Source organism: Mustela lutreola, chromosome X (genome assembly GCF_030435805.1).
Source record: "Mustela lutreola isolate mMusLut2 chromosome X, mMusLut2.pri, whole genome shotgun sequence".
NCBI lineage: Eukaryota > Metazoa > Chordata > Mammalia > Carnivora > Mustelidae > Mustela > Mustela lutreola.
This window is the reverse complement of record NC_081308.1, coordinates 31,883,439-31,911,204: the sequence shown is the minus strand read 5'-3', so window position 1 is coordinate 31,911,204 and position 27,766 is coordinate 31,883,439. Positions and strand designations below refer to the sequence as shown.

The window sequence follows — 27,766 nt, the reverse complement described above, 5'->3', positions numbered from 1 at the left end:
AAAGAGAAAGGACCCAAATAAATAAAATCATGAATGAAAGAGGAGAGATCACAACTAACACCAAAGAAATACAAACTATTATAAGAACATACTATGAGCAACTCTACGGCAATAAATTTGACAATCTGGAAGAAATGGATGCATTCCTAGAAACATATAAACTACCACAACTGAACCAGGAAGAAATAGAAAGCCTGAACAGACCCATAACCAGTAAGGAGATTGAAACAGTCATTAAAAATCTCCAAACAAACAAAAGTCCAGGGCCAGACGGCTTCCCAGGGGAATTCTACCAAACATTTAAAGAAGAACTAATTCCTATTCTCCTGAAACTGTTCCAAAAAATAGAAATGGAAGGAAAACTTCCAAACTCATTTTATGAGGCCAGCATCACCTTGATCCCAAAACCAGACAAGGATCCCACCAAAAAAGAGAGCTATAGACCGATATCCTTGATGAACACAGATGCGAAAATACTCAACAAAATACTAGCCAATAGGATTCAACAGTACATTAAAAAGATTATTCACCACGACCAAGTGGGATTTATTCCAGGGCTGCAAGGTTGGTTCAACATCCGCAAATCAGTCAATGTGATACAACACATCAATAAAAGAAAGAACAAGAACCATATGATACTCTCAATAGATGCTGAAAAAGCATTTGACAAAGTACAACATCCCTTCCTGATCAAAACTCTTCAAAGTGTAGGGATAGAGGGCACATACCTCAATATCATCAAAGCCATCTATGAAAAACCCACCGCAAATATCATTCTCAATGGAGAAAAACTGAAAGCTTTTCCGCTAAGGTCAGGAACACGGCAGGGATGTCCATTATCACCACTGCTATTCAACATCGTACTAGAGGTCCTAGCCTCAGCAATCAGACAACAAAAGGAAATTAAAGGCATCCAAATCGGCAAAGAAGAAGTCAAATTATCACTCTTCGCAGATGATATGATACTATATGTGGAAAACCCAAAAGACTCCACTCCAAAACTGCTAGAACTTATACAGGAATTCAGTAAAGTGTCAGGATATAAAATCAATGCACAGAAATCAGTTGCATTTCTCTACACCAACAGCAAGACAGAAGAAAGAGATATTAAGGAGTCAATCCCATTTACAATTGCATCCAAAACCATAAGATACCTAGGAATAAACCTAACCAAAGAGACACAGAATCTATACTCAGAAAACTATAAAGTACTCATGAAAGAAATTGAGGAAGACACAAAGAAATGGAAAAATGTTCCATGCTCCTGGATTGGAAGAATAAATATTGTGAAAATGTCTATGCTACCTAAAGCAATCTACACATTTAATGCAATTCCTATCAAAGTACCATCCATCTTTTTCAAAGAAATGGAACAAATAATGCTAAAATTTATATGGAACCAGAAAAGACCTCGAATAGCCAAAGGGATATTGAAAAAGAAAGCCAACGTTGGTGGCATCACAATTCCGGACTTCAAGCTCTATTACAAAGCTGTCATCATCAAGACAGCATGGTACTGGCACAAAAACAGACACATAGACCAATGGAACAGAATAGAGAGCCCAGAAATAGACCCTCAAATCTATGGTCAACTAATCTTCGACAAAGCAGGAAAGAATGTCCAATGGAAAAAAGACAGCCTTTTCAATAAATGGTGCTGGGAAAATTGGGCAGCCACATGCAGAAAAATGAAATTGGACCATTTCCTTACACCACACACAAAAATAGACTCAAAATGGATGAAGGATCTCAATGTACGAAAGGAATCCATCAAAATCCTTGAGGAGAACACGGGCAGCAACCTCTTCGACCTCTGCCGCAGCAACATCTTCCTAGGAACAACGCAAAAGGCAAGGGAAGCAAGGGAAAAAATGAACTACTGGGATTTCATCAAGATCAAAAGCTTTTGCACAGCAAAGGAAACAGTTAACAAAATCAAAAGACAACTGACAGAATGGGAGAAGATATTTGCAAACGACATATCAGATAAAGGACTAGTGTCCAGAATCTATAAAGAACTTAGCAAACTCAACACCCAAAGAACAAATAATCCAATCAAGAAATGGGCAGAGGACATGAACAGACATTTCTGCAAAGAAGACATCCAGATGGCGAACAGACACATGAAAAAGTGCTCCATATCACTCGGCATCAGGGAAATACAAATCAAAACCACAATGCGATATCACCTCACACCAGTCAGAATGGCTAAAATCAACAAATCAGGAAATGACAGATGCTGGCGAGGATGCGGAGAAAGGGGAACCCTCCTACACTGTTGGTGGGAATGCAAGCTGGTGCAGCCACTCTGGAAAACAGCATGGAGGTTCCTCAAAATGTTGAAAATAGAACTGCCCTATGACCCAGCAATTGCACTATTGGGTATTTACCCTAAAGATACAAATGTAGTGATCCAAAGGGACACATGCACCCGAATGTTTATAGCAGCAATGTCCACAATAGCCAAACTATGGAAAGAACCTAGATGTCCATCAACAGATGAATGGATCAAGAAGATGTGGTATATATACACAATGGAATACTATGCAGCCATCAAAAGAAATGAAATCTTGCCATTTGCAACAACATGGATGGAACTAGAGCGTATCATGCTTAGCGAAATAAGTCAAGCAGAGAAAGACAACTATCATATGATCTCCCTGATATGAGGAAGTGGTGATGCAACATGGAGGCTTAAGTGAGTAGAAGAAGAATAAATGAAACAAGATGGGATTGGGAGGGAGACAAACCATAAGTGACTCTTAATCTCACGAAACAAACTGAGGGTTGCCGGGGGGAGGGGGTTTGGGAGAAGGGGGTGGGATTATGGACATTGGGGAGGGTATGTGATTTGGTGAGTGCTGTGAAGTGTGTAAACCTGGTGATTCACAGACCTGTACCCCTGGGGATAAAAATATATGTTTATAAAAAATAAAAAATTAAAAACTCTCAAAAAAAAAAAAAAAAAAGAATTAAGAGAAGTAAGACAAACACAGAGAAACAGAAGATAGGGAGTGGGGTAGAGATTTCCAGATAGGAGCAAAAGGAAATACCATTTACTAAGGGTTGAGTGTTACTGGAGCCAAGAGTAGGAACAGATGACACTGAGCAGATGAGCTTTTAAAGGACAGCAAAAGTCAATTCAGGGAATATGGATTTGATGCTGAAGGTAAGAAATGAAACTGCCAAGTTTCAACAGGGGAATGACAAAATGAGATTTTTGTTCTTAATATTCACTCCATTTTCTATCCAGTAAGGAGAGAAGAACACCAAAGCACATATTTTCTTTTTTCAGCATTATAAAACAAAAACAAAAACAAACCACAAAACAAAACCTAGAGGGTAAACCTAGAGAATTTCCAAACTTCTGCAGTACCCTCTGAAACTCAGGCACCTATGATGAATAGGTATGTGAAGCTTCTTTCAAGGATTCTACTAGGTACACAACAATTTGTAGATAAATGTGGGAGTGGGGAATGGGAAAATGTATTTTAGGATTGGCTTAAATCAAGTGAGGAAAGCCAGATGTAAAACTTCATAAGAAACAGGGGCGCCTGGGTGGCTCAGTGGGTTAAAGCCTCTGCCTTCCGCTCAGGTCATGATCCCAGGTCCTGGGATCAAGCCTGGCACATGCTCACTGCTGAGCAGTGAGCCTGCTTCCTCCTCTCTCTCTGCCTACTTGTGATCTCCGTCTGTCAAATCAATAAAATCTTTAAAAAAAAAAAAAAAAAGAAGTGCTAACTCTCTACTGTAATTAAATGAGTAACATTTTGAGCATTTTTTCCTCTAGAAAAAGGCTCTTTATGACAGCAGAGTTTGGTATAGAACTGGGAATTCAGAGGGGCGCCTGGGTGGCTCAGTGGGTTAAAGCCTCTGCCTTCCGCCCAGGTCATGATCTCAGGGTCCTGGGATGGAGCCCCGCATCAGACTCTCTGCTCAGCGGGGAGCCTGCTTCTCCTCTCTCTCTGCTTGCTTGTGATCTCTGTTTGTCAAATAAATAAAATCTTAAAAAAAAAACTTCATAAGAAACAAAAATGTAAATAATTATGTATCTCTTCACATTCCCACTATTATTTACACTGATAAATGATAGGATACACTTTACAAATTTTATGTCTACAGATTTCACATTAAAATTTTAAGAGCTTGGGGGACCTGGGTGCCTCAGTGGGTTAAAGCCTCTGCCTTTGGCTCAGGTCATGATCTCAAGATCCTGGGATCAAGTCCCACATGGGACTCTGTTCAGCTGGGAGCAGGGAGCCTGCCCCTCCCTCTCTCTCTCTCTGCCTGTCTCTCTGCCTACTTGTGATCTCTGTCTGTCAAATAAATAAATCTTAAAAAAAATTTTTAAGAGCTCTAGAAAATACTTTTGAAAATATCTTTTATTATCATATATAACTTATTTGGGTGAAAATACATGATTCAAATAAGCAGCTTTTAATGTGCTTTATGATCATATACTAATACTTAGATAGAAAGCTTGTTTGGCGCTATTTCAACTTTATAATTGAAATGAACTTTGATAGCTGTTGGCCTAATAAAAAGTAGAATTCTAAACATTTCCTTATGTGGTACTTCTCCTAGTTAAGTAAAATTAAATCTTTTTAAAATTTCACATAATTCAATATACTCCTTCTGAAAACACTTTCATCCTTAAAAAAAAAATCTTACCTTAAATGTTTGAATGGTCTTCGTATAATTGGGTACCATTATGGGTTTATTTGTCGTCTTCCCTACTTGACAGTCTATAGTGATATGTTCCAAGGCCAAGGGTTTTTTCCCAATCCCTTTTATGTCAAAGACATACTCCATACCATCTACTTCATTTTGTAGAGTAAGTCTGCCCTGTGATAAATCAGCCAAATTTCAGCTCTATAGGAGTCACAGTTGGATCTCAAACAATCTCTGCTACCCTATTAACTTTGAATCTGATTAATGAAATGAGCTTTCAAGGAGGTGTCAGTCACTGACTTTTCTGGTTTATGTATAAATACTTCTACTGAATGGATAAAGATTAATTTCCTGTGAAAAGCTCTGTATTTCTCTTTTCTTTCTCTAAATGACAGAGTTTATATTGGCATTCTCATACATAGCAAGTATATGCATTTTTATGTCCTTGTCAAAGAAATATGTCTTAAGAAAATATTCTCTGAAGTATCAACTATCTTAATGAATAAAAATAAAGGAACAATGATTTTACTTTGTTAAGCGTGTTATGTAAAAATAGTCTAGATATAAGTACTGGCAGCCAATGGCATTGTGAATTTGAGATTTTGTCCCTCAAATTATAAGATTTATTAAAGTTTCAAGCAGAGTGAATACTAATAATCAAAAGCATATAGTATATAACTTTTTTCCAAAAAAGTTTATAATAAATTACAAAGGTTAATATCATATAACAGTTCATTGACAAATTAATACTAGGAAAAAAAATCAATGAGTTCATACCATAATCTCACATTCCAAAATAGGTTTGAATGTGAGGGGATACTGCACAGTTTCTCCTGGTCCAACATATAAAATAGAAGGTCCAAAAAACCATTCTCCTTCTATAGTAACTTGACATTTCCATTCATTCTTTGTCTTATTACTCTAAAGCATGAAAAAAAAATGTAGAAAAATATCAGAAGGGTGATGTTGATAAATCTGAATTATGTATTAATTCTTGGTACTTTTAATAAAATTATATATTGTATTTTAAATTACATTTCAGGCTTTGAAAGTCATAGTTGTTAAGAACAACTATCAACAATGTGAATATTTAGCATAAGGGTGACTATGTATGCTTTCATTGTCGTACTGGAGCACTACCTAACAGGTTGACCCATAGATTATTTAATATTTAAAGAAATATTTGTTTGACTTATTAATTACTGTGAAAATTATAAAATGGTCTTAGAATTACACATTATACTCCTAATTATGGGCGATCTATCTGGTAAATTGCTCAGATAGCAAAGCTTATACATCTCATCAGAGCAAATTTTCATGCTTTGAGCAGACTTTTCTTACATCTTTAATAATTAAAGAAACAAAACCAATTTCTAGTCTAGAATATTCAACATTCCTTACAAATATATGACCTTTTTCTATGCTGTAATGTCACTTTGAGAGCCAAGCTACAGCCAGTCATTGTTCTTAGAGCCCATGAACCCATCTTAATTGTGAAGATCACAACTGAATTTGAAGCAGAGATTGGAAAGACCATAAGGGAGAGATCAAAAGGGAAAGGAATTCCCTTTTGTGTGGGAATGTGATGATAACTTAAAGAAGCTGGAGTTACTTTTTGAAGGAAAGAGATCCAACAGAAGTGATTAGTGAGGTACATAACATGGTAACATTTATATTGAAGAATAAGCTCTGTCCTCAATGTGGAGAAACAAATGGCAGCAGATAATTTCTAGAATTAGAAATTCTAATAGTTCAAGATGAGAGGTTTCGAGGACTTTAATTGAGACAGTGGTAATGGGAATGGAGAAAAGTACCAAAAAACTAATTAAGTATAAGTACCACTTACAACTGGAATATGCTGGGTAAGGGCTTCAAATGCTGGTGTTTCAAATTCAAACCTGGCCTCTGGACGTTCTTCATTTACCACACCTTCAATGCAATAGACACGCACATCATACCGTGATATCAGCAAAATTTTACAAGGGTAGCGTCCAGGACTGAGAGGAACAAATCGTAAAGGAACTAGAACAGATCCATCTGCAACTATTAAAAAGAAAATTTTAAATAGCTTAGTCATTTTTGGTGGCATAAATCGTAAAATTCATTTTGGAGTAAAGTAATGTTTAATACTATTGTATTTAATTATATTTTATAATCTAGAAGAGATTAGCTTATCCTGAAGTAACACATTACCTCTAAATCACCAGGGCATAACCATCAAGTTTATTTATCAATGACAGAATATATCTTGTACATATGTTGTAGGAAGGTCTACTCCATAAAGTCACTCAGGGACCCATGTTATGAATGATACCACTATCTTACAGGTGTACCATTAGGGACACCTCTCTTTCTTTCTTGACAGGTCAAGGGAAGAAAAGTGGCTAGAAGCTTGCTCAAGGGCTTTTCAATGCTCAACATTAAAGTAATATGCATTACAGATGACCCTCAAACAATACAGATTTGAACCACACAGGTCCACTTATACGTGGACTTTTTTTCAATAAACGTAGTATAGTACTAGAAATGCATTATCTCTTCCTTAGGATTTTCTTAATATTTTCTTTCCTCTAACTTACTTTATTGTAAGAATACAATATATACAGTATACAATACAGTGTACAAAACAGTATATGAAACTGTAAGAAGACAGCATACAAGCTATGTGTTAGCCAACTGTTAATGCTATTGATAAGGCTTCTGGTCAAGAGTAGGCTAATAGTAGTTAAGTTCTGAGGGAGTCAAAAGTTAAATAGGGATTTTTGACTATGCAAGGGGTAGGTGCTCCTACCACCTGTAATGTCCAAGTGCCAAGTGTACATATAATTAGCCAGAACCAACCTCATGGCTCTAGCTAACTGAATGAGGGCTAAGAATGAGACACATATATGGAATATTTGGTAAGTGTTATTGTTTGCTCCATTTCTATGACTTAGGGGTACTCTGTCCTCTGGTAATCAAAATAATTTGCAGCTTGAGCAACAGATGGAAATAATTTTTCCATAGTTAAAAACCAAGGGAAGCAGTTAGAGGTATGCCCAATTAATACTTCTTGTATCACCTTATTATACTGTTTACCTTAAGTCAACAGCTAATATCAATTCTTACAGTAGGCAGACTATCTATGTTGGCCTTTTCCTTCTAAGCAACACTGATTTTTTTCTCTGAAGGTCACCATTTTCTTATTGTCCATGAAACGAGAAAACCATTATAAAAATCTCTCAACGCTAAAATTGGATGTAGCATAAGAGTCTCAAGTCTCAAGCAAATTTCATTGATAATGGCAAAGTATTTAAGTAATAGATAAAAAACAAATGGCAAGAAAATGTTCAAAGCCTAATTCTATATGAGGAAGTTCTCTGAAACCAAGAAAACAAGCCTATCAACCAATGGACCAGACAAGTATTATGACATTAATTAGCTATAATTTTAATTCACTCTCATTTAGCACCTCAAATGTTAAAAATGGCAAATATGTTTTTCAAATACACGTGTATGTCAAGAAAACCAGTCACATCTGCAAGAATATTAATTGCCTTAAATCGTTTTAAAATCAAATTGTGATTTGTATTTGTGTTACCTGTTAGGTGTCATATATTACAAAACACATTAATTACATATTATACAGAATGTTGCATATTGTATATTGTTATATGTCATATATTTTATACTATATATAATGTTAGTATTATATATTGTATATTAAAAAACACTGATAGTGCATCACATTTGAAATCTATTACATCTAACCAAAGTTCAAGATTATCAGCTGGTCTAAAGAGAAAATAAAGGCTGTCAGAATGTTGTTATTTTTATTTTATCCTATTCAAGCACAGATTTTCATTGACTGTTTTCATTCTGAGCAAATTATTTGAGATGTGGCAACATCATTAAAACAAACCAGGTCAGATAATCACTTGATCAAAATTGTTCATTTATTAACAGAAATAAAGAAACCTCATTGTTCTCTTTCACAAACAGACTGAAATGAAAATATTTAGATTAAGTAATTTAAATAAAGTTAAACTGCTTAGAAGAGGAAGCTTAAGCAACTCAACAGTAATTACTATTCTCATCAAAGATAAAGAATAACTAGCCATTTAATAGTAAACAATAATTGGAATGCACAAGTCCCAGTATAAAACTTCTATCGGAGGTTTTATGTTATACACTCTTTCCCTTTCCCTAAAAATATCCACTTCCTAATGATACTGAATATGAAAGTGAAAGCCAAGGACATTCGTAAGTGTACATTTTCCATTTCCAACTCATGAAATGTTCATGAGTAAAGACCACAAGGAATGCCCGGTGCCAGCCTCTCTCCTTTACCAGTCCCAAAAGGAATCCATCATAACAGTGGAATTCAGAAAAATGATGGCTTTATTTCTGAAGATATATTGATATAACAATATTTGTTTATTTTCTTAAACATCTGAAGTAATGTAATTGATTCATGCCAGAAACGTAAGTAGGATAATCCATGCTTCTGGATTAAGGCACTCGTCAGCCAGGATCCATATTCCCTTGGATGTAAAATAGCAGAAGTAGAAATGATTTTGATTTTTTTTAAATTTGGGAATTTTACTGGCCACGTTATGCTATCAAACTATCATTCTCTTTTAGGGACATGTTTTCTCGAAGTCCTTTCCAATTCTGCACCAGAGCAGATGCCATCCATACCCTGCTAGATCCCTGGGCATTTAAATTCTTCCTGCAGGCAAATAGCTTTATAGAAAACTGCCTTTCTCTCTGAGGGCTTTCTCCTGGCATAGGAAGGTACTCAGCCCTCTTATGGATCAGGCCAGAAGTGATAGTTCATTGCCGGCATTTGCAGTCCTCAACAAATAATGTATGAAATTGGTAGAAAAATAATCCAGGGTCTTCGACCATTGGTAGGAATAACTCTGAGGTGAATTCTACATGAACTCCTAGAGATCCCCAGTGCAACTGAGCCTAAATTATTAACAGTGGCAACTGCTCATCAACACTACCTGAATTGGCTTTTCCTTGCTGTCTCTCACTCTCTCACACTCCTACTGATGTTTCCTGTGATCTCAAAGTACCCACCCGGTTTCAGGGTTTGCTGCTGGGGATCCCCCAACCAAATACACACCCTTAGGCCCAGGAAAGAGAGCTTCCTATCCAGGGCCTCGTGCTTTCTAGGGCCTTTGTGTCTCCTCTGTCATTGTCTCCCTGCCCATGCAAGAAGTACATGGGCTCATTGGGGCAGGCCTATAGGGAACCAGCCCCATCCAAGTTTCCAGTTCATGTGATGCCATCATTCACAATCTAAACTGTTGGATCCAATTTTCAGGGCTTGCACAGGACTCTTCACTTTGACAGTCCTCTCATCAGAACACTCCTGGAATTGAAGCTTAAGGTGTGGCTATCAAGGGGAAGAGACCAAAATTAATTACATGGGCTGAGGCATCCACAAATTTGTACACGAGACCCCTTATGGTACACGCTGTTGAAGATGAAGGAAGGGAGAGAACAGAGTAGGCACCTGGCCAGAGCCCAGCTATTTTGTGCTATCATATTCTTGTGCAAAACTCTAAGGTGGCCAAAACTTCTAAATTCAAACGTGGTCTTACAGGTTGGTTTATATTTGTCAAGGTGGAATAACAGAATATAGTCTATTTAAAAATTTGTTATTTTGATTTACTACTTAAAAATTTTAGACATATGATATATGGGCTTGCATCTGTACTTTTGACATGGTATCACGTATGTTCTGAACAATCTGGACCCATCCTTTTCATCCCCTACTCTATTTAGATGGAGCTCACCTGGTGCCTTGACTTGACAGATGATCCTGGTAACTGTAGCCAGTTCCCAGGGTTCTATGATTAAAGATAACCAAATATATCTAAATTTACCAGATTACAGGTACTGAAGGAAATAAAGACAGACCCTCTCTAGTGAAAGAATACATAATTTTATGTTAACATTAGCTACTAGAAGAAGTCAGTGTGATCTATAGTTTTTGAAATAACCCATAAAAATATACTGTGCTCAGATCCTAGAAAGGTCATGTTTGGCAGAATAAGTCAATACTGTTTTTTTTGGTCAGCTATTACTGCAAAAAGAAACTACCTCAAAACTTAGTGGTTTAAAGAAACAACCATCTATTTGCTCATGGTTCTGGGGCCTGACCTCATTTGGGAAAGCTTACCCACTTAATGTGGTATTAGCTGGGCTCACTCATGATTTGGGACCTCAACTAAGAATTCTGGCCAAGAGCTCTCTAATCTACGAGATGAACCAAATATGTTCATACACTTCGTGAAAATTACTAGCTGCAAAAGAAGGCCCTAGTGTTTAAATGGTTATCATATATCTGCTACTTTCACCCTTAGTAAACCACTGGCCAAAGCAAGCCACAGGCCAAGACCAGGGTCAACAAGGAAGGGGAGACTACATAATGCATGTGTACAGGCAGATGTGATCCATTTAAGCTTTACTGAAACATTCTACCGTGTCTTAACTGAAAAGAGACATGTATAAAACTGATAAGGTGAGAGAGTTAAAAATTCCATTTTCTAGTTTTAGCTCTCTTTCCTATATTGTGTGACCTTGGGCAAATAATTTAAAGAGTTTTTTTTTTTTTTTAGCACATAAATTCTTAATCTGGTTAAATTAAGGAATAAGATTTAATCAGTGGCTTTTAAACATTTTTTTTTTTGCTTGGGGGGGGTTACTGTGTCTGAAAAATACCTATGACAGAATCTCAACATATAAATATAAAGCAAAGTAACCTAGAGTTGATCTGGTTGAAGTTAAGATGAGAAGCTAGAAGACTCCATTCATTTCCACAGCCCCCCTACAGACAAACAAAAGCACTTTAAAAAAAGAATGTCAGGGCTCTACAGAATGTAATTTGATTCACTCACCTCTATTAGGTTTCTTTCTGCCTTGCTATTTCATGATTAGATGAAAGTACAGCAGAAATTTGGAAGAGACTGAGTAATACAGTAAAATGGTTATTATCTTCTATACTTAATTATTTAGGTATATTATTAGCAAGCATATCTTAACTCAGAAAATGAAGTACCTAGAGAATTACTATATTTATGATATAAACTAATTTATAAAAATTAATTTATAATAAATATTTATTTGTTATAAATTAATGCATGAGTAATTACATTTTCAGAGAAATTTTTGACCTATTTGCTAATCTCACTTCCATCTACTACCAGAAAGTTTCAGCATACATTTTTTTCTATCCTACAAATAAAAAGATCAAATCACATGCTAGTTGGAATTTTACGCATTTTAGTTACTTTATTGTGTTTTTATTGTCACATGAGCATCTGCCTTCACAAATACTCAGATAAAGTCAGTGATAGATTCACTGTGTGCTAATGATTACTCATTACTGACCTTCTTCATTTAATACCAAAAATGAATTCACAGACCTATACCCCTGGGGCTAATAATACATTATATGTCAATAAAAAATAAATAAATAAAAAATTAGTTAATTAATAAAATAAAATTTTTTAAAAATACCAAAAATGCCAAAATACCAAAATACCGAAAGTATGCTGTAGACTTCATATAAGCAAGAAAAGGATTCAGCAATTACAAATTTTAGATCTGTTTGAATTATTTTGTAAAATGTTTTCTTTTTTTTAAAGATTTTATTTCTTTATTTGAAAGAGAGACAGAGACAGAGCATTATTAGCAGGGGGCAAGAGGCAGAGGGGGAAGGAGAAGTAGACTCCCTGCTCAGTAGAGCGCCCAGGACCTTGAGATCAGGACCTGAGCCAAAGGCAGACATTTAACCTACTGAGCCACTTGGGTGCCCCAAATATTTTTGTTAGTAGAAGTATAGTTTAGTACCATTCACTCAGGAAAAACTGTTTTCTGAAACGGCTTGCTGCTTAAATTGTTAAATTTATTATACTATCCAATAAAGTAACAGCAATTTAAAATGATAAAGACCTATATATTTATGAACAAATTCACTTTTTGAAATATTGGTTAAAATGGATTTTATCACTTCAAAAGAGACTCAACTACTTTTGCTTTTCTATCACCAGGAAGATCTCAAATAAATATAACATTTAAGAGTGAAAACAGAGGGATAAAAAGAGAAAAAGGGGAAAGGGAAGAAAGGAAGAAGGAAGGAGGATAATTATAAAGAAGAGAGGGAAGTAGGAATCAAAGAAGGAAAAAGAAAGTTTGGGGGGATGCTAAGACAATGGCATGTGACCTTTATTTTCCTAACCAATTCGAAATGGCTGAGAGCACCGGACTTATTTCCCCATGAAGTTCTTTAAGTATCTGTAACCAGGAAAGACTGGTACACAATTCTGGTCAGATTTGGCTGAAAGCCAATATTTGAACATCCTCACAGGTGCCCTAAAGCAGAGGAAGAATTCCAGACAGAAAGATCAAAGTGCAGTAATAACTAAATGGCAAAAAAATGACAATTATTTGCAGCAGAGCTACGGTAGGCTTAACTGGCAGAAGAGAGCCTAATGCCATTAATTGTGTTGGTCAAGTCTAGTAGGCCTTTACTAAAGTCCCGTCAGCTTGATTTTTCAATTATTTAAAGAAGTATAATAAAATCTCCCACTCTGAGGGTTTGTTCATTTCTTCTTCCATATTTGTCAAATATTTCTTTACACATTTTGAGATTATGTGGTTAGGTAGAACTAAGTTTGGAATTTTTCTCTACATTGGATGATGTTTTAAAAAAGATTTTATTTATTTGACAGAGACAAACACTGCAAGAGGGAACACAGGCAGGGGGAGTGGGAGAGGAAGAAGCAGTCCTCCTGCCCAGCAGAGAGCCTGATGCAGGGAATCCAATGTGGGGCTCAATCCCAGGACCTTGGGATGATGACCTGAGCCAAAGGCAGACTTAACCACTGAGCCACCCAGGCACCCACACTGGATGATTTTTTGAAATTAATGTATTTATTTGCTTTAAAGTCTACTTATTCTAATATATTTATGCCAGCTAATTCTTGATTAGTATATACATTACTAGGTATGTACATTTCTAGATATCTTACCAATTAATTTTGTCAATAGCATAAAGCTGCACTTCACTTTCTATTCTGAAAATATCAACTTTCACAGTTTTGTCTGTTTCTATTTATCATGATTAATGATATATTTGTGTGGAACATCTCATACAGTACATTTCTGTACTACATGCTTCCTTCAGTTCTTCTCTATTCTTGCATTCTATTGGACTCATCAAAGTGTTCTTTATTTCCTTTTATGCCACTGCTGGTTCAGAAATTATGCTGGGGTGCCCAGGTGGCTCAGTTGGTTAACCGTTGTTTGGTTAACTGAGGTGCCCAGGTGCCCAGATGGCTCAGTTGGTTAAGTGTCTGACTTTCCCTCTCAGGTCTTAACCTCAGAGACGTGAGGTCAAGCCCAGTGTTGGGCTCCATGCTGGATATGAAGCCTGCTTAAAAAAAAAATAAAATAAAATGGGGCGCCTGGGTGGTGCAGTCACTTGGGTGTCTCAGTTTAGGCTCAGTTCATGATCTTAGGGTCTCTTAGGGTGGTGGGATCGAGCCATTGGTTAGACTCTGTTTCAGTGCCGAGTCTGCTTAAAAAATGACTCTCTCTCCCCGTCTCCCCCCCCAAATAAATAAATACATCTTAAAAATAAAGAAGTTATATATCAAATCTCTATATTTTTTGGTTGTCCCAAGTTTTGAAAATTTACACTTTATAAAAAATATATTAAAATAGTTCAAACTTCTTCCCCTCAATACAAGAACCTTATATGTCGAATGGTAATACCCATCCCCCAATACAGTTATTATCTAGTAATGGAGTTCACTTTGCTTTTAGAACACTGAATTATTCATTATTATTTCCATAGTCAATCCTCACTGAGATTTACACACACTTATTGATGATTTTAATAACCACTGTTACTGGATCCTAATTCTTTTTTCTGAATTAAATTTCCTTCATTCCTAAGTAGGTCCTCCATTTGTTCTTTTAGCAAATATCTGTGAGTTTTAAATTGTCTCAACTTCATTGTTGGATTGAAAATATTTTTATTTCATCCTTACTCTTGAGTGATAGTTTATTGGGATTTAAAATTCTAGGCTGACAGTTAATTTGCTTCAGCACTGTAATTCCACTGTCTTCTGGCTTCTATTCTTACTGTTGGGAATTCTACCTTTGCTATAATTTTTGTTCCTTTGAAAATCATATCTTTTCGTCTTGTTGCTTTTCAGAATTTCTCCTTTACCCCTCTATGGTTTCATTATAACCCATTTAAGTGTGAATTTAGGTGTCACTCTCTTATCTTCTAGCATTAAAAGAAGTCATTTCTGCCTTTTCTTTTCTTGCTTGCTCCTATAAAAAGGAGAGGGGTCTCTTTCCTAGGTGGTCACTTGTACAGGGTTCACTTTGCCATGATTTCTTAGATCTGCCGGTGGAGAGGTAACTCAATGCATCCCCATGGGCCAATTTCCTGTAGCAGAGAAGCATCCATCTATTAGATGTAGGGAGGATGGGGTCTTACACCCATTGGCAGTTTTCAAATAATCTGGCGAAAATTGACATTTTAGGAAGTTGTGTTATTTTCCCATTAATGGATAAACTCTACTGTCACCAGTAACAGGAACCACAAATCACCTGGACTCTTCCCATCTCTGCTACCACCCCCAGACCTACATGCTAGGTTCTGTAAAGGCTTGATAGAATGATGTTCCTCCACATTTTCCCCAGCAGCGGGAGTCATTTTAACTCCAGAGGCTTTGGATTTCCAAGAGGAATGCAGCAAAAGAAGTCTTACTAGAGGGCCCTCTTGGAAAATATTTCACACAGATTCATTTACTCATTAGGAAAAAAAAGGTTTAAGACACCTACTATGGGCCAGAAGGGGTGCAATGAGGAGGCAGCTTTCTAGTTTTCTGGTAGGTGCAGATAATAAATTTCTGAGGAAAAGACAGATTATGGGACTAGACTGTTTCCTTTTTATACCTAAATTTTCTTTTAATTACGCATGAGCTGTGGAAGCTATTAAATGTGTTTTTCAATCAGGCCACATCAGCTCAGTAATTACTGGGAATTTCTCATAGGACTTATGTAAATGGGTGGCTGTTATCTTTCCTTTCCATTGCTACTGAATTTTTGAATTTCTGTATGTATTCATGGATCATTTAATGGAAAATTAGAAGAGAGCTTATTATGGAGTTGCAGCTTGCCAATATTTTAACTAGGAAGTTGTCTTTCTTTCTATATAAATTTTTAAGATAAAATTTCCAAAAAAAAAAAAGAACTGAAATAAAATTTCTAATTAACCCCTCCAAGAGGAAGGAAGCAAGGGATTACTGATCGTAAATTAACTGTCTTTTGCATTTTTCAATTTCGAATACCATAAACTTTCTCTAATTGTCATGTGTTAAGAATAAAATCTGTTTTAAATAGAGTTGATTTTTAAGTTCTTATAGATTGATTTACTAAGAGTGCAAATTAATTTAAGCTGTTAGCAAGCCAATAAACAACACATTCTCTAGGACTTAAACTAGGGGAAAAGGCTTATGCAATTTTTGATTAAATGTCTTCCTAAACGTATTATGGCATAGCATATGTTCACTATTGAAGATCTAATAGAAAGATTAAGATGCTTAAAGATGCATAAAGATGCTTTATGTTTAAAGTTCATATTTGTTTTTGCTTGTAGGCTCTATGTCCATAGACATAAAACAATAAAAGGCAAACTGGGAGACACTAATAGAACTGAAAGTATCTACAATAAAACTATAAGGATAATACTATATACTCCGTCTTGGATATTATAATCATGTAGACTTGATTATAGCAACTTACTTGATTTAAAGTATGTTTTCTTTGACAATATAAGCCACAATCTTGTTTCATGAATGTAAGGTGGGAGGAAGAAAGAACCTGGGGCTGGCAGAACCCCCAGATGTTTGGGACAAGACACAGATTAACAACTGAACAGGCTGGAAACTCTGACTCTGAGAGGATAGGTATGGGAAGGGAAGCCAGATGAGAAAGGAGGATTAGTTAAACATTTGTGACTGGGATTTTCAAAAATGGAAGTGACGTTATAATCAAGTATGTGGACCAGAGATAAGAAAAACTAGCTCTGATTGATGTCAGAGACCTGTTCTATAGTCAAGAAAGACCCAGGATCCCGAGTTCAGAGGCAAGATTCTTGTTTAAGAGAACTTGGGCTGTTTAGAACAGGAGTAGATGGCAGGACGAGTGAGTGTACCAGTACCTAGGGAGGGAGTCTGCAAACTAGTTTGGATTTTAAGAAATAGAGTAGAAACTTACACCAGGATACTAAAACACGAGGGTTAGAGGAAGATGCATCACAAGGATGAGAGCATAGAAAGAAGGAGCCAGGGTTGCCTGGTTGTAGATTCATACTACAGTAGTACTCAAGAGAGGGCAGGTATGACAGGGGAGACCCATGGACAGCTCAGGTGGGAGCCAAGATCCCAGGTCTCAGGACCTGGGATGAAGTACATGAGCAGAGACGGTAGGGGAAAGGGAAAGAAACTGAACAGTCTAGGAAAGCTGCTGACAGTAGAATGAGAATTCCTTAAAATATTAACAGTAAGACAACATTGCAGTATGGGATCCATTTTACCTGCTTCCTGAGATTCCCTTGGTTCTGCCACCTCCGGCAACCTCACTACCTGTCCCGCCTCCATGTTCCTCTGCCTGAGGATGACCTGCAACTTCCTTCAGAACTAATGGAGCCAACCCCTTGGCCACTGCTTGGTGGACAAGTAGATTAGTCCCAAGTTCAGAATTTCTGGCTCCTCTTGCTATGGTAGGGCAAGGAACCTGGCATTCTGTGGGGCCAGGGAAGGCCACCTCAAAGCCGAGGTCCATTCACTCCCATGGAGTAAAATCTGGCCAATAGGTATAGGAGACAGGAGGTAAACATGAAGACAAAATTATTCCCCTTCCTCTTTCACAGTTATTGCTCAGGATGCTTTTCACATAGTTTTTCTTTCTTTTTGATTTTTTTTTCTTTTCTTTAAGATATCGTTTATTTATTTGAGAGCAAGAGAGACAGAGAGTGAAAGTACAAGCAGGAAGGATAGGGAGAAGTAGACTCCCCACTGAGCCAGGAGCTAACATGGGGCTCGATCCCATGACCCTGGGACCATGATCAGAGCCGAAGGCAGATGCCTAGCCAACTGAGCCACCCAGGCTCCCCTTCACATAGTTTTTCAAAGTGATATCTGTTGAGCAAACTGTTGCATCTATTCATGGAGGTAAATAGTGGGCACTGAGTTAGCAGCTAGAGCACCATTCATTGTTTTGTTTCCCCTTCTTCCCCTCCTTGTTTCTTTTTCTCTCACTCTCATTGCCCTGAGTTTGCACCTCCCAAGTAAAGCATCAGTATTTAATTCTTGCACCAGTCTCTTCAGGGTCTAGGGGACTCAAACTAAGATAATCGCTATACAAAAAATAAAGACTTGATGTGACATCTTACATGGCCTCCTGAAGGGATTTTGATTTTCTGGGCTTGATTTCCTTCATTTGTAAAATGGAGATGTAAAGTGATGGCATTACACCACACAGCAATGGATCCTTAACTCTAATATGTGGATTAACTATGACAGTGATTTGGAAGGAAACTTTAAAAAATACATTTATTTATTTATTTTAGAGAGGAGGGGAAGGGCTGAGGGAGAGAGAGTCTTAGGCAGACTCCAGGCTAAGCAAAGAGCCTGAAGCAGGGCTCCGCCTCACAACCCTGGGATCACAATCTGAGCTGAAACCAAGAGTCTGATGTTCAACTGACTGTACCACCCAGGCGCCCCACTTCCTATATATATATATCTATATCTATAGATATATATATATATATATCCTATATCTATATCTATATATATATATATATATATATATATATATATTTTTTTTTTTTTTTTTTTAAGTAGGCTCCATGGAGCACTGGGTGTGGAGCATAAACAATGACTCTTGGAACATGAAAAAAATAAAATTAAGATGTTAAAATAAATAAAGTAGGCTCCATGCCCACTGTGGAGTCCAGTATGAGGCTTGAATTCACAACCCTGAGAACAAGACAAGAGCTGAAATCAAGTCAGACACTTAACCAACTGAGCCACCCAGGCACCCCAGAAACTTAACATATAGGTTCCTAGACCTCTTCCAACCTGAGAGTGATTCAGTAAATCTAGATTTGGGCCTGAAAACTGTATTTTGTAAAAGGCATCCAGGTGTCACTGATGTACAACCAGGGTTGGCAACAAACAGCAAAGTGCGGGGAGCACAGGCTTTGGATAATATAATTCCCAAATCTCTTCCATTTGTGTCAGAAACCTAACTAAAACTAGCAGGAACCACAGAGGTAATTTGTTGCCCCACTAACTGGCATGTACAGAAGGAATAACCACTTTTACAATGACAGATTCCAGAGATACACCTGGAGTTATAATATGTCATCCTTCTTTCTCTATGCTGACCTCATTCCTGGAGGCTCTACCCACTTACCCCAGACTTATATCCTACCAGCTTAGCAGACCTGGGGGAAAAAACCCTTTTCCAAAATTTCAGCAAAGGTCTAAAAGTTGACAGTCCCTGAATTAACTGTGGACAACTGAAGTCCTGAAACAATTTTTGTAACCAGGTGAATAAACATTCCAATGACTAGAGAGCTAAGGAGACAAGCACTTATTAGTTTGAATTGTAGATCAGGGTTATCATGTGCCCAACTGCTGTCATTTCTATTAGTCTATAAGCTTCTTGAGGACAGGAACTTTTTATGATTTCCTCATCATTTGAATACCCTTAAAACAAATCCAAATGAATGAGTGAAACTCTTTTAAATCTTCAATAAAATATAATGAAGTTTCTAACAAAAATAGATTTTAAAAAGTAAAAAAAAATATGAAGAATGGAAGAGGTACAAATATTACAATTAAACAATAAATTTGGGACAAATAATTAAATAAAATTCAATATAGCTTAGATAGGGACATAGATATATATTATTAATTGAATTACTTTTTTAATTCCTTAAAATCATTTTTATATGATAAAACATATACTTTATTTGTTTATTTATTTTTCATATAAAATATTTATATGAGTAAACATATACTATGCCCAGAAAAATCAATCCAAGCTATCAATTCTTCACAGAAATTCTTTATTTTTAAAATTTTTTCTCCACAAAAACTCTTTCCTAACTTTCCCAGTAAGCATTCCCAGTACTTTCTGTCCATATTAAGATTTATTTGAATCTCACAATTACAGCTCAAATATTCTGATAAAGATCTATATATTACTGTATAGTTTCTACCTCAAAAATCACAATGTCAACTGCAAGTCTAAGATCTCTCTTTCCTAAGTCAGAGAAAGGCAAATATTATATGATAGTTTATATGTAGAATCTAAAAAACAAGAACAAAAAAAGAACAAATGAACAAAAGAACCTAGAAACAGAACCTCAAATACACAGAACAAACTGATGGTTGCCAGAGAGGAGAGAATGGGGGGATGGGTAAAATGGGCGGAGGGGTGTGGGAAATACAGGCTTCCAGTTATGGAACGAATAAGTCACAGAGATGAAAGGCACAGCATAAGGAATATAGTCAGTGACACTGTAACAGCATTGTACAGTGACAGACGGGAGCCACACTTCTGGTGAACATAAACATGCAGCATAATACATAGACTTGGCTAATCACTATGTCATACCCATGAAAATAATATAACACCATGCATTAGGTATACTTCCATCAGTCACTCAAACAGTAAATATAAAATTTCTTTTTCTAAGAAAAACCAAGGTTGTTGGCTAAAAAGAAAATTTTAAAAAATGACATTTCTATAGGGCAGTTTATATAAAAGGGAGGACACTAAGTTATAACCTGCCGCAGGTCAGGTAACGAATGAAACTGAAGAAGAGATACCCTGAAACGGAAAGAGATAGGAGTGAACATTCACAGCAGCTCAGTCACTTACCCATCCTAAGGGTGGCCTGGGCTGAGGCCAGTATACAAGAGCACATGACCCACTTTTCTGCCTCAGCTGAGGAATCTGTGAGCAGTGATATGAATTGAGGAAAATATCTGATCAACAGGACTGATCCCTGTACACAGAAGTGTGATTAGGGAAGAGGCTCAAAAGATTCAGTTACTCCCCATGAACACATTCCCCAAAGGTGATGCATATCAGGGACCCACATTAGGAGAAAAAGTATTCCAGAAAGCAGGACAATCAAGAAAATAGAAATATCGATGGTCAGACCTTGAAATTTGTATATAAAGTGTTAATAGGTTTACCTCTTAAGTGCCCACTCCCCTGCTGACCACTGAAGCTGCATCCTTTCTTCTTTCACTCTATCACCAGACCCCCTTTTCCTAATGATAGATCACAACTATGCTTCTACATGAAGTCAGTTAGGTGCACCTGGGACAGCCCTCCACATCCCAGAGATGGTTAAAAGGCACCTCTCTGAGAAAAGACAAGATTATTATTTCCTTCCACAAGAGCTGTGATCACACCAGCTGTCATGACACTTATTAAAACATTATTAAACTTATTAAAACTTATTAAACTTATTAAAACAGAAGACAAAGATCAAAGTATTTTAAGCATAAAAGACAAAATGAAAATTCTCTAAGATTCTATGTTTAATATTAAAATAAAGAAATAGTGAAACATAGGAATGGTAAATAATCATAGACATAATATTGAAAAGCTGACTTTACATACCTTCATTATGTTTTATTACATGTATATATGATATTATAATGGAATGTGTCATTGGTGCAATGAATGCACAATTTACAGTACTATAATTGCCCATAAACTTAAGAAGAAAATTCTATTTCAGGCACTATTTTTCCTCTGACTTTTATTTTTAAAAAATGAACTTTCTTCTGTTCACACACACACACAAAACAATAAAGCAGCAACATGGAAAATTGCGATTTCCTAAAGTATGTAAGTATACTTACCTAACTACTTTCCTGACTTCTGAATTTTAGTGAAGTTCTGTGCATTCAATTTAATATACTTTAGTTAAAATAACTTCTTAACCCCCATGTATGAAAATACAAAATGAATTTACAAATAGAATTGCACCTTCATAAGAAAAAAAGAATGACTATTATACCAGAATCTTCAAATATAAGAATAAAAATTGATCAACCAGGGAGATAAGAACAAGTCATTATTTTCAGTCAGGTATTATATGGATAGAAACAACTGATATAAAATAGAAATGGCTGAAAGTTATAAACAGAGCTAAAAATTATACATATCTAATATGTCAGTCTAGTCACCAACAATTTGTAGACCGTTTGAAACTGAAAACCAGATGCTGGACCATTTTTATTGAAACAGTGAAGACAAAGTTTGGGTTAAGTTCTCATATGGCTAGTCCTATTTCTCCATGCCACAACCACTGTCAGCACATCTCACTAGCTAGTTATCCAAAGAAGTAATACTCTTAGTCACAAGATAGAATGAAAGAATAAGCCACAGAAAAGCAACTACCAATAATGAAAATGTCACTCAGAATATGTCCCAAGGATGGCAAACACTAGGGACAATTTTCCACAACAAATTCTAAAAGACAAGGATTTTCTCTATCTTAGGTGCCTTGACATTGCTTATTTATACAGAGTAAGCCCTCAATAAATATTTGTTGAATAAAGTATCCCATAATCTAGTATCTCTGTTCAAAGATGGTAAAGATAATACCTTCTAGAGTAAATTATGCAATTATGTCTCTATCTACTTGATTCTAGTTAACCTGCTCACCTTCTCTGTGTCTGTTTCCTCACCTACAAAATGTGGAATTTGGGCTAAATCAGTAGCTTTCAAATCAGAACCCCAGCCTTGTGAAAATGTGCTTCATGAGCTATTGCTGGGGTTATAATAACAGGTCTGCAGAGAACAAGCAGACTGAGTTCTAAAGCATCTTCTCTGGTTTCGAACAGAGAAACTTTCCATTTACCTAATTTATATATTGGATGTTTCATAATATTTCAACCTCCCTCCCAAAACAACTATTGTTACTGTTAATATACTCTTAAATAATCAGTGGGTCGAGAAAAACCTGGGGAAATCAGAAAATACTTTATGATTAAAGAAAAAAAAGACAAAACATACAGAAACTTGTAGGATTAAGTTCAAGAAGTAATTCATAGTTGCAAATGCCTATATGGAATTTTGTAACTATAAATGCCTACAATAAAGAAGAAAAGAGATCTGAAATCAATAACCTAAACATTCACTTTAAGATACTGGAGAAAGAAGAGCAACATGAACTAAAAGAAAGTTGAATGAAAAAAATAAAGATTGAAAGAGAAATTAATGAAATGGAGAAAACAACAGAGAAAAGTTACTAAAACCAAAAGCTAGCTCTTTGAAAAGATCAACAAAACTGACAAACATTTAGCGAAATGGAACAAGGAAAAAAAAAAAAAGAAAATATTCAAATTCGAATTAGAAATGAAAGTAGGGACATTACTTCTGCCATACAGAAAAAATATGGGATGTAAGAGAATGGTATGAACAGTTGTATGCCAAAAATTACACAATTTGAGTGACACCACTGAAACTGACTCAGAAAGAGACAATCTAAATAGATCTACATAACAAGTAAAGATATTGAATATCAAAAACCAATGAAGTGCTAGCAAATAGAATTCAGCAGCATATAGAAGAATTATCAGCATTACTGTTTTAATGTGCTTGGGATGCCATTAACAAAATTGGATAAACTAGATATCTTATAAATAACACATTTACTTATCACAATTCTGGAGGCTGAAAGTCTAAGAATGAGGTGCCAGAAGAGTCAGGTGAGGATCCTCTTCTGGGTGTCAGATTTATCTTTGGATCCTCACATAATAGATAAGGTGAACTAGCTCTTTGGGACATCTTTTAAAAGGATACCAATGACATTCATGAGGGCTGTGTCCCCATGACCTAATCACCTCCCAAAGACCATACATCCTAATAACATCACCTTGGCCAATAGGTTATCAACATATGAATTCTGAGGGGCCAAAAACATTCAAACCATAATGATTACCAAATAGTATTTATCACAGGGATGAAGGTTGGTTTAGCATCCAAAAAAATTAATGAATACGATATTCTGTAACAATAGAATAATAAAAACCCAAAATCTACATGTTTATTCCAATTACGCAGGAAAATAATTTGAAAAAAATATAATATGCTTTCATGAGAAAAACATGCAACAAACTAGGAAGAGATGAGAACTTCCTCAACCTCATAGAGAGCACCTATAAACTACCTACAACTATCATGATGCTTAATGATTAAAGACTGGATTCTTTTTCCATAAATTCCAGCAGACAAAAATGTCCCCTCTTAATGCTTCTATTTAACATTCTACTGCAGGTATTAACCAGATCAATTAGGTACGAAAAAGAAACATAATGAATCCATTTCACAAGGGAAGATGTAAGACCATCTCTATATGCATATAACATCATATTTTATATGGAAAATTCTAAGGAATCCAGCAAAATAAAATTTAAATAATCAATCCATCAAGGTCAGATGATATAATTTTAATATACAGCAGTCAACTGTATTTCTATACATTTGCAATGAATAATCTGAAAATGGAAATAAGAAAATAATTCTATTTGTAATATGAAAAAGAGTAAAATATTTAGAAATGTATTTAACAAAAGAAATACAAAACTTACACTTTCAAAACTATGAAATACTGCTGAAAGAAATTAAAGAATATCTAATGAAATGGCAAAATATTACACGGTCATGAATCATAAGACTTAGTATAATTAAGATGATAATCCTCTCCAAATTGATTTATAGACTCAATGTAATACCTATCAGATGGACAGTTGGCTTGCTTGTTCTAAAATTCATATGGAATTGTGAGAATAACAGAACAGCCAAATAATCTGGTTAAAAAAGAGCAATGTAGTAGGATTCACACTTTCTGATTTCAAAACTTATTACAAAGCCATAATAATCAGAAAAGTGTGGTACTGGCCTAAGGAGACATATAGATCTATGGGATAAAATAGAAAACCCTGAAATAAACCATATATTTATGGTCAAGTGGTTTTCAACAAGGGTGTCAACATAATTTAACGCAGAAAGAACAGTATTTTCTTTTTCTTTTTCTTTTTTTTTTTTTTTTTTAAGATCCATTTATTTATGGGGCACCTGGGTGGCTCAGTCAGTTGAGCATCAGTCTTCAGCTCAGGTTGTGATTCCAAAGTCCTGAGATCAAGCTCCACATGAGGCTCCCTGCTCAGTAGAGAGCCTGCTTCTCCCTCTTCCTCTGCTGCTCCTCCTGCTTGCTCTCTCTCTCTATGTCTCAAAAAAAAAAAAAAAAAAAGAGACACCCATTTATTTAAGAGAGAGAGCATGAACAAGTAAGTGAGGGGAGGGTCAGAGGAAGCAAGAGGGGAAGCAGACTCCCCATTGAGCCATTGAGCGCAGAGCCCAATGAGATGTGAGGCTGACTCTCGAGACAGTGAGATCACAACCTGAGCCAAAACCAAGAGTCAACTGACTGGGCCACTCAGGTACCCCAAAAGAACAGTATTATCTTTTTTTTTCTTGTTTTAAAGATTTTATTTAATTTTTGACAGAGAGAGACACAGTGAGAGAGGGAACACAAGTAGGGGGAGGGGGAGAGTGAGAAGTAGGCTTCCCACTGAGTAGGGAATCCAGGCGAGGCTCGATCCCAGGACCCTGGGAGCATGACCTGAGCCAAAGGCAGATGTCCAATGACTGAGCCAACCAGGTGCCCCAAGAACAGTACTTTCAACAAATGTTTACAAGACCACTGGGACAGCTACATTCAAAAGTTAGACCCTTACCTCAAACAATATGCAAATATTAACCGAAATGGGTAAAAGACCTAAATGTAAGGACTAAAGCTATAAAATTCTGAGAAGAAAATAGAGCTAAATCTTCATGACCTCAAACTTGGCAATGGATTCTGAAATATGATATCAAAAGCAAGAATCATAATCAATAACAAAAATAGATCAATTAAAATTAAGAACTGTGCTTCAAAGAACAGTTTTTAAGAGAGTGAAAAGACAACCCACAGAATGCAAGAAAATATTTGCAAATCAAATATGTGATAAAGTATTATATCTAGAATATAGATAAAACAGTTGCAAATCAATCAGAAAAAGACAACTCAAGTTAAAAAATGGGTAAAAGATCTGAATGGATATTTATACAAATGATATATAAGTAGCCAATAAAGACATGGAAAGAAGCTCAGCATGCTGAGGCACCAGGGAAATGCAAGTCAAAAGCATTTAAGATACCATTCCTACCCACCAGGACAACTAAAATTAAAAAGTCAGATAATAAAGAGTGCTGTCAATGATGCGGGAACACTGGAACCCTCGCACACTGCTGGTGAAATGTAAAATGGTATAGCCTCTTTGGAAAACAGTCTGGTGGTTCCTCAAATGTTTAAACATAGTTAAACATGTGACACAACAGTTCTACTTACAGCTGTGTATACCCAAGAAAAATGAAAACATATGTTCACCCAAAAACTTGCATAGAAACGTTTATTCACAGTAGGCAAAAGGCAGAAGTAACCCAAATGTTCATCAACTGATCAACAGAAAAACCAAACGCATTAGTAATACAACTGGCCATTAGAAGGCATGAAGTACGGATACATGATACAATGTGGATAACTATGAAAACTTTCTGCTAAGTGAAAGAAGCCAGTTATAATAATACCACAAATGACATGATTTTTTCATATGAAATCTCCAGAACATGCAAATCTATGTAGAGAGAAAAATTAATGATTGCTTAAGGCTGGGGGGAGGGGTGGGTGATAGGGAGTTGATAGATAAAGGATACTGAGTTTCCTTTTGGGGTAACAGAAATGTTTTAAAATGGACTGTGGTAATGGTTACATGTATCTAAGCAATATACAGGAAACCACTGAATTATACACTTTAAATAAATTGGTGAACTGCATGGTATGTGAACATCTTAAAGTTATTAAAAATGAAATACATAAATAAATAAAAGAATAAAGCTTTAAGTACGAATATAGATAAATATCCTCTTATTTTTCACTTGATGTAAATTCAAATTTATATCAGGTGTTTATAATACAAGTACTATCTTTTTTTTTAGATTATTTATTTATTTATTTGACAGAGAGAGACCACAAGTAGGCAGAGAGGCAGGCAGAGAGAGAGAGAGAGAGGGAAGCAGGCTCCCTGCTGAGCAGAGAGCCCGATGTGGGACTCGATCCCAGGACCCTGAGATCATGACCTGAGCCGAAGGCAATGGCTTAACCCACTGAGCCATTCAGGCGCCCAACAAGTACTATCTTTTATGATTATGATTACAAGTCTTCCTGAAAGGTAGACTATAACAGAAACTATTACATTTATAATTAAATATAAACTTAAAGATCGCAGATAGAGAATACGTTCTTTACTTTTCCTAATTTTTGTTCTTTTTGATCTTATGAGATTTAAATGTAGTATATGGATTACTGATTTCCTTCTGGAATTTAATAACATTCTTTTATACAATGTAATTGGACTTGATGGTTTACAGTTGTGGCAATCCTGTATGAAAAATGCATTTGAATTACATTTTTAAGTGAATTAAAGAAATTCTATTTCAAAAAGCTTTTGCAAATTTAAAATGATTTTACAAAAAAAAAAAGCCCTGTAACAAATATATCACTATAAGTTTAACTATATTTCTTTTGAGAAAAATGAACTAACAGCACATTTCTAGGATGAGGTGATTTGATGATGTGGACAATAAAGTATAGAGGATTGCTTCAATTTAACTCTATTTATTTAAATATTTTATTCATTTATTTGGCAGCCAAGAGAGGGAATACAAGTAGGGACTGGGAGAGGGAGAAGTAGGCTTCCCGCTGAGCAGAGAGCCTGATGCAGGGCTCGATCCCAGGACCCTGGGATCATGACCTGAGCCAAAGACAGACGCTTAACGACTGAGCCACCCAGGCACCCCTTAACTCAGTTTAATCATTAAACCCAACATTTTAATTGGTACTCTGTTAAATGAAATTTACTTTTATTCTATTTGAAAT

The 27,766-nt window shown here is 36.0% G+C and overlaps 1 protein-coding gene across 1 annotated transcript in view; it reads right to left on the bottom strand.

Moving 5' to 3' along the window:
- Nucleotides 1–27,766, bottom strand: part of CFAP47 (cilia and flagella associated protein 47) — a 546,720-nt gene that overhangs the window by 208,620 nt on the left and 310,334 nt on the right. Inside the window, exons 46-48 of the mRNA XM_059157736.1 lie at nt 6,518–6,714; nt 5,449–5,592; nt 4,672–4,845 (exon numbers count right to left, since the gene is read on the bottom strand). Coding sequence (XP_059013719.1) covers nt 4,672–4,845; nt 5,449–5,592; nt 6,518–6,714 — 515 coding nt within the window. The remainder of the gene's footprint in view (nt 1–4,671; nt 4,846–5,448; nt 5,593–6,517; nt 6,715–27,766) is intronic.